General features: G+C 37.4%; 1 protein-coding gene across 1 annotated transcript in view; it reads right to left on the reverse strand.

Moving 5' to 3' along the window:
* Positions 1–4,891, reverse strand: part of GLB1 (nitrogen regulatory P-II-like protein) — a 45,133-nt gene extending 40,242 nt beyond the window's left edge. Inside the window, exons 1-3 of the mRNA XM_010272586.3 lie at positions 4,469–4,891; positions 4,290–4,335; positions 4,056–4,083 (exon numbers count right to left, since the gene is read on the reverse strand). Of these exons, the coding sequence (XP_010270888.1) occupies positions 4,056–4,083; positions 4,290–4,335; positions 4,469–4,658 (264 nt within the window). The 5' untranslated portion in view covers positions 4,659–4,891. The remainder of the gene's footprint in view (positions 1–4,055; positions 4,084–4,289; positions 4,336–4,468) is intronic.
* Positions 4,892–8,309: the final 3,418 nt, after the last annotated feature.

Consider the following 8,309-nt stretch of genomic DNA (forward strand, 5'->3'; position numbering starts at 1 on the left):
TTCTTGATCCGCACAACAATGAATGGAGAAGATGCAAGGAACTAGGTTTGGATTCAAGTCTGAGAACAGTCACTTCATTAAAGAAAATGCCAAAGCCAATTCCATATCCAGAACACCCCTCCAACACCTCGAATAGCTGGGACAACATTGGGCAATTGCCCTTTTTATGCAAGGAACTGGGCTTTTTTATGATAAGAAACCACATTCACTAATAAAATGATGAAATTAGGGGTGCAACATGGGCAGGTAGGGTCAGATTGAGGGTCAACTGCCCAACCTGATCTTAACCCAACACAACTTAGGCCAGGCTTGGGCTCAGGCAGGTTGGTCAGGTTTTAAAGGATTTTTTAACACATTTACACATTAATAAATGCATATGTATGCATATACACATATTATATATTTATATTTATATTATGTATAATTACAAAAAGATGTTCTCATAGACAGATTGATACATAAATGTTGGTATATGTTTAACTCTTTTTGTTCTTTTCTCCATTGTAATGTAACAGGCTGTAGCATTGTATCATGTAGTTGTATTATTGCTCAAGGGAAATTCTGCAATTTACATATTATATGCCCTCTTTAATAAAATACATCTTTTGGGAGTGTAGAATTGGGGATGTTCATTCGATTACATTCCCTTTATATCATCCTCCCTTTCTCTCTCAGTCCACTGAATCAGGCTTCTCACAAAGGATTAATTAGCTCAAGTTGTAATGGTGTCAAAGCCAAGATTGAAGGTAATCACTGAGTCTCATCTGTAGCTGTTCAACGGTTCTCACCTCTGTAAAGAAAATACATAATATGTGTATATTTGTAGTTTGTACATGTTCGTGCAGTGGTTTGAGTTTAGATTATATTATAATTTATAAATATATAACATACATGAGCTTGGGTTTGAAACTGAGAGTGGACACTTTGTGCAGAAATGCCAAAGGTCAGATCTGTATCCAGTCTGCCCCTCCCAAGACCCCAAATATCTGGGATCAAACATTGGTTAATGAGCTTTAAAAATATATATATGTAATATACATACATATATAAATTATCAAAAAAAAATATATACATACATATATACATATCATACAATGTCAGTCAGGCTCAGTTGGGCCAGGCCAAGCTTGGATTGGCCTTGGCTTACCCAAGTTGAGGTCAGGCTTGAACTTTTTGGCCCAAGCCCATCCTGGAGCCCAAAATCTCAAGCTCAATCCTTGCAAAAGCTCAGGTTGGGTTAGGTTAAGCCAGCCCAAGTTGCACCCTTAGATGAGATCCATTAGTACAGACTTACAGTATGGTCTCCATACAGTAAACAAGCACAAGGCTGGACACACCCTTAAACAATAAAAACTGTTTCACTTTACAAGATTTCAACTAACCCTGGTTTTCCCTAGCATAAACTTTATCTTGAGATACCTTCCCCAGCATTGGCCAGACTATTTGCAGATTTTAGGACTGACTTGAATGAACAATTCGAGCTATTTTACAATTCTATTGCATGTCTGACCAAGAAATGCAGAGTCCATTATATCTCTTTCACCAATCTCAACAAACGCATTACAACTTGGCAATCCCCCTCCTAGTTACACAACCTACCGATTTAGCAAACTCCAATCCTCGTAGTGCTGCCACTGGTTCTGCTTTCAAATAATTTCCAATTCATTTTGATGTTCTGTGGTACTGCCATTAATTATGAGGTTCCAAGGAATTGGACTTAAGCTATTACAAGATCTTAAGTCACTCAGACATGTCAGACAAAGAATACTTGAGCTCGTTACTGTGATTGAGACTGTAGTTACTTTTCTTCTAATTTTCCCAGTCTCTAAAGGGGACAACCCACACAATGAACTCTTGATGTTCTTCGAGCAGCATCGCCTTCCTATTTTTTAGAAAGCATATTTTTCTAGAGAAAAAGTATAAAATTTCATACAATGATGAGATCAACAATATGCACCTGCTCCTAAAATTACCTAGCATTTGCTCTTCTTAGAGCTTTTTGTTTCCACTTGATGTATTTCTTTCTCAATTCTCTTTAGTCTTTTAGCAATGTCCATGGCTAATCAAAGCTCTTTCTTGTCACTTCTGAGTTTGGCCTCATCTCCCACTGCCAAATAAAGACTGAAAGAAGTTTATGCTCATAGCAATCAGAGGCCTTTGATCCAGCAACATCCATGATCTATAACACGGATCATTTCCAAACCTAGATTTTAATGAATATTGAATTTCATCCATAGATTATGATGTACCTAAAAAAGCAAAAAAAAAAAAAATCCCTTATGGATGTATTTCCACCTCAAGAAAGAGAGTGTCCTTTTCTTCATTGGCATGGCCACAATTTAAGATCAACCATTTTTAAGAAAACAGTGGATATGTCAGAAAGTATTTCACCACAAGGGTTCTAAACCTTAACCAATTCTCAATCTCCTACCTAGAGCTGACTAGTACCACTAGGTTCTTCACACCTTACCTATTCATCTTTACCTTTATTTGTCTTTTACTTATTTATACTTAGCTACATAATATAAATCTCCTAGGCCAAGCGTCATTAGCACCATCCCTGCCAACGAAAAATATGTTTGGTCAAATGTCTATCTCATAGATCTAATGAAGTGCTTATTTTTCAAAATAGAAAGTACCTAGTAAAGTACTAGTTCTTACAGTGAGTAGCAACAACTACCAATGCAACTCTACAGTTATAACAATAGATTGTTCTTGAAACTTTTTAGATTGGCATTTTTAGCTAGTTACTACCATTGCCATACCAAAAGGTGAAAGACCATGTAAAGCTGGACACACTTGCACAAACATAATACAGCCAATTCTATCCCTTTTAGACCAGTAATCTTAGTACTGATTGACTCTAATAGCTTTGCAAGTCTACTAATAACTAACTTACTAGTGTAGGTACATAGTGGTCAATAAGACCATCAGACTACAGAAGGTGTTAAACCAACACTACACGGACGCCTAAACCCATCGCACGTTTGTGATGAGTTCGGAGTTCATCGCAAACTCATACCCGGGACAGGTCGCAATGAACTTCGACTAGCGCGAATCTGCGATAAAGCTTAGACACGTGCGAATCTACGATGACCTATAAGACGCGCGCGGATTTGCGATGAACCCTGAACATGCGCGGATTTGCGATGAACCTGGCACCATTACAGAACTGCGAAACCACAGTAAATCGGGAATAAATGCTGGTTACACATGCATCTTTAAATTATGCATGCGGGTTTAATGAAAGTATGCCCGCCAAATAATGACGTCACCCACGCCACGTCGGTATAATAGGTCACATACAAAGAGAATCCGGAAGGGATAGGATTCTCTAACAATGATCCCTTAATAGTCAAACAAAAGAAAAGATCTCCTTTCCTAGCAGAAAATATCCCCTTTCCTAACAGGAAATAATTTCTTCCTTGAGAACCTTAACTTTCTCTCTATAAAAGGGGGAGAGCAATTCTTCCTCAGGGGAGACAACACAATAACTTGGACCTAGGATTTCTAACAGAGGGGGATTCTCCCTTCTCTCCTCTTCCTCCCTCTTCCCCACATCCTTTCTCTCTCTTTCCCATCGCCATCTCCGGACCTTCGGAGAACTAACCAACTGCTAGGAGTCCACGGTGAAAACAACTAGGACTGATTATAAAATGTTATACTAACTACTAACGGACAAAAAGACTAATTTGCTATGGCTAGTACTTACTGTAATAGTTCCCTATGCTTAAGTATTCTCTTTTATGATTAAAGCTCCACTTGAGGTGATCGAGGTTAAGCCACATGGTAGTACTTGCAAACTGCAACGAGACTATTCAATTTTGATATGGAGAAGCACCAATATTGGGAGAACTTTTCAGTGCACCAAAATTTAGTAAATGGAATTTAATATTCATGAAAAGCCAGGTTTGAAACTGCCCATGTTAGGGACTTATACATTGGCTAAGCTAAGGGCTTTCAACACCTATAGATAGAAACTTCTTTCGATCTACAATTCACAAAAAAAAGGACCAAAAAGGAATTCTGAGATGGTTACCGGCATCTGAACTTACCGATGAGACTTGTGGAATCCGCCACGGTCTTGATTGTTCCAAATTCACCAACAGAACATTAACAGCATAATCAATACATACACGTGAGTGAGGAAATAGTAACCCAAATGCTAACTACTTGATAAAACAGCAAAGCTCCATTGATCACACGGACAAGGTGAATATAATCAGGCCTACCACATAAACAGTGACAAAAAAAAAGAGGTTTAAAAGCGCAAAAATAGGTAATTTCACCTTAAAATCGCTTCAACTTTGTAGAATTTCGAGTCCGGTGTAAGATCTGTGAGCAACACATCAGAAAATCATGAAAAGGAGAATGTTAACTTCATTTGTCATCACGAAAATTAAAACCCAGCAAGATAATTTTGAGAATTGAAATGAAAAAAAAAAAAAAAACAAAAAACAAAATGCACCTGAAGGGCTCTGCGCTCTTACTACTGGACGAATAATGGATGTGCGTCTTGCGTACTTTATCCTCACATTTAAGTGTGAAACCTGGGAGCTTCGCAGTTGGGAATGGACCAGCCTCGGCTCGATGAGAGGAGATTCCCTAAGATGAGAGTCTAGGGGGTTGAGTGTGTTCAATTTCGCCATTGCAGCCATACTTGGGGCTCGAAGCAGCAATAGTTATTCCGCGGCCTACTGGTTTAGTAAAAACAGAAAGCCTTGCTCAATGCTCGCTATCACTGACTTCACTCCAAACGAGATTTTATTATTATTCTCCTCCTTTTGTAGTTTGTACTACATACGAGTGCCGATACCTGCTTCGGCTTCACGTCCAGACGATCATCCATCCCATAAACCTTTAATATGCAATTCAATTATTTCCCCTTTCCCCACAATCTGCTTTGGTAATAATGTAAATGCAGAACCAAAATGAATATATCTGGGTTCAGTTTCATGGGTGTTTATTAGGAATGCGTTTTTGTACTAAATTTAAAATTATAAAAATAAATTTCTTTTTACAACTGTTTTTTTATAGAAAATGGTACTTTTTGCATTGGTCATGTGAAATTTGTTGGATTCAGCCTTAAAAATTCCAAGTTGCAAATTATATATTTTGGTAAATAGTCAAAACTAGTTTGATTTTCTAACTGGAAAACAGGTAAGAATAAGCTAAAATTTGAAACAAACAATAAGTCAGAATTTACACTCAAATGGTTTTGTATTAGTACAAACTTATTTGCATGCAATCAAACACAGCCTAAATTGCAAATCAGGAATGCTTGTGTATAATAGCATTGTACTTTATCATCGTTGGCCATTATTTTGATTACTCATGCGTATATGGACTTTATCTTACATTCCAAATTGCTTAATTTCCTTACCACGGACAAGGAAATTTGTAAATGAATGGTGATTCTAGTTGGATTAAGCTTCTTGTTGGAACCATGTAAAGTTGTAAACCAATTTTGATGGTGTGGTTGGATTCTGCAACCTCGTATGCGAGAGCTGTGTTAATAAACCACCATGGAAATTGCATATACCATCAGGTGAATCTAGATTCAATCCTAACACCGTCCTGACAGTGACACTGCTTGCAGCAGCATTGCATGAATCAAAAAATATTAGTAAGGAGATATTCTGCTATGGCATGCATATGTCCCTTCTTTCGGTTTTCTCTTACCGGCTTGTTTTGCTATGGCATATGTTTTTTTTTAACTGAATTGAACGTTGTTGATGTCCAATTTGAAGGTGATGACATACTCACCATAACGAGAGTTGGTATCTCCTGGCAACAAAACACATTACAGCACTGTTCCAACATGATCTGCATCATACATCTCACCATCAAGTTGGGCCATCAATGTGGGGTGTAAGATCCTGTTGGAGAGTGTTGGAACCTATTTTGTTGGTAGATGATAAAAACTCTCGTCACCACCCTTTATTTGTGAGCATTTTGGAGCAGCTGTAATACATGCAACTCAAGTTAACCCAAGTTGCACCTTTAATTTGCAAAAATAATGGAGAAGCAGAAAGAAACCCCAAAATCACTCCAAAAGGTATGCACACAAAAGCTCTTAACTCTCTCACACATCAGAGTATTCTTTTGGGTAAAACCTACCAAGCACTCTAATATTTCCTTCTTTACAGCTCTTCTGGCTCGGAAGTACAACTACCAACTTAGTAGTATAGCTCGGCACTGCCAGATCAGAGCCTAGTTTGGGCCCAGTCACTGATACGAGGGAATGAGCAAATTGTGCATCATCAGTGCCAAATGCAAATAAGTCAATGCTTGCGCTAGCTTTGTCGGTTCTGGCAAGCACCGATGCGATATAGCCTAGAGTGCCTACCATATTGGACTTAGGAGATTTGAGGATCAACTCCTTGCTCATTGAGCTTGACCGAGCCAAAATTTCCTAACTTTCCATTCATTTCATTGTCTAATAACGCATTGTTGGCCTTAATATCTCTGTGGATGACCACCCGCACCCACTGTTCGTGTAGATACAATAGTGCATAACACACATCCTTGGCGATCTTAAACCTCTGTGCCCAATTTAGTGTTAACTTGGGTTAATAAAAGATGAAATTGTTGAGGCTGCTATTGGACATGTAATCATAAACCAAGAGGAGCTCACCTTTATGCTAGCAGTAGCCCAGTAGTCACACCAAGTTTGGGTGGTGAAGCCTGTCGGTGATTGCGATTGAATTCTCTCATTCATTGGGTTGAATCATGCGAAATTCTCTTCGCTACAACTTAAATCTTTGATTTGGGCAGCACCCCTTCTGGTTTAGTTTGTCTTTAGTTGCTCCTCTTTAGATAGAAAAGGTGAAATTGGGATAAGAAGAGAGAGCAAAGAGTAAAAGGTTATAGTAAAAATAGGTGTACATTAATAAAGGTAAAATAGGTATTTTGAGAAAAAAAAATCATAGGTTTAACATTTTCTGTCTTTGTTATTGACAAAAGGGAGGTATTTGTTGATTTTTTCGAAAATAGAGGGGAGGTTTTTGTTAAAGTGGAACTATAGGAAAAGGTCTTATGATTGTTATAAACTTCACGAGAGGTTTTTGCATTTTACCCAATTTTATATATTATATAAATATATATGGGTCGTGCTGTCCTGACTCGTTGACCTGAAACCCCAAGCCCAGCACAGCCCATCGGCCCATACAATTGTGTTGGGCTGCCTCAAAATCGTGTTGAGTTGTGCCAGGCCGTGGGCGGCATGGCCTGATTTACACCTCTACCAACATTGCATCCGTTACCACCTCTACTTCTCTTGCAATTAGGAGAGAAATTCATTTACAGAAAAAAAAAAACAAAAAAATAGTATTGAAATTATCTAACATACGGGCATGATCGAATGGTCAAGAAGATGGGGCCTTGTGCAGGGCCATCATCCCAACCACTTAATTGCTCTTGTGTGATGCTCCTCAGCCCACCATATTTTCCCTCACTACTCCAACTCCCAACTAATATGGTCTAGTAAACTAAGGATAAAAATCAAAACGAGTTGTTTGTGGAGATTAAAATGGAGTTATTTTAGTAACATTTTATGTAAAATAATTTATAAAAGGGTAAAATGGGTATTTGAACAAAATATGCATTAATTTAACGTTTATAATTGAGTCAGTGACAGCAAGTAGGTTTTTGTTGAATTTCTCAAAAGTTGAAGGGAGGTATTTGTTAAAATGAAACTATAGAAGATATTTTTATAATTGTCAAAAACTTTAAGGGAGGTTTTTATATTTTACCACATTTTATATAATTTCGGCTCATGTAAAAAAGTTACTTAACTACACGAGAGATGGATAAGTTTTACCCTCGCAAAAGAAGATCTCTTTACCGTAGGGTCCAATAATTAATGAAAAAAATAACACTATACAACTAATCAATAAGAAATAAATATCCATTAACCAGCTTTCTCCTCTTATTTACTGGCAAATTACGAAGGCCTTAGTATCATTATATTAAATATTATAAAAGCTACTATGTTTATCTATCACCATCACCAACTTGGTAAATTAATTAGGGTGTAAGGTGTCACATTTTATTTTTTGTTCCCTCTTTTAGAAAACCGTTTTAAGGGCACATCTTGAGTTCATTTTATTTATTATTTTTGAAAAAAAAAACAACTTGAATTTATAATTATTTCCTTTTACAACCATAATGTATTGGGCTTAGAACCCAACTTATAAATAGAATTGATTAAAAATATGTATAAAGTCAGGCTAACCCATATAAAAGCTCAGGTTCGGTGGTGTCAAGCTGGGTTGGGCTGCCCAATTCAAATAGAATACTTAGATGTG

The sequence above is a fragment of the Nelumbo nucifera genome, chromosome 3 (genome assembly GCF_055504915.1).
Source record: "Nelumbo nucifera cultivar China Antique chromosome 3, China Antique-T2T, whole genome shotgun sequence".
Lineage (NCBI taxonomy): Eukaryota > Viridiplantae > Streptophyta > Magnoliopsida > Proteales > Nelumbonaceae > Nelumbo > Nelumbo nucifera.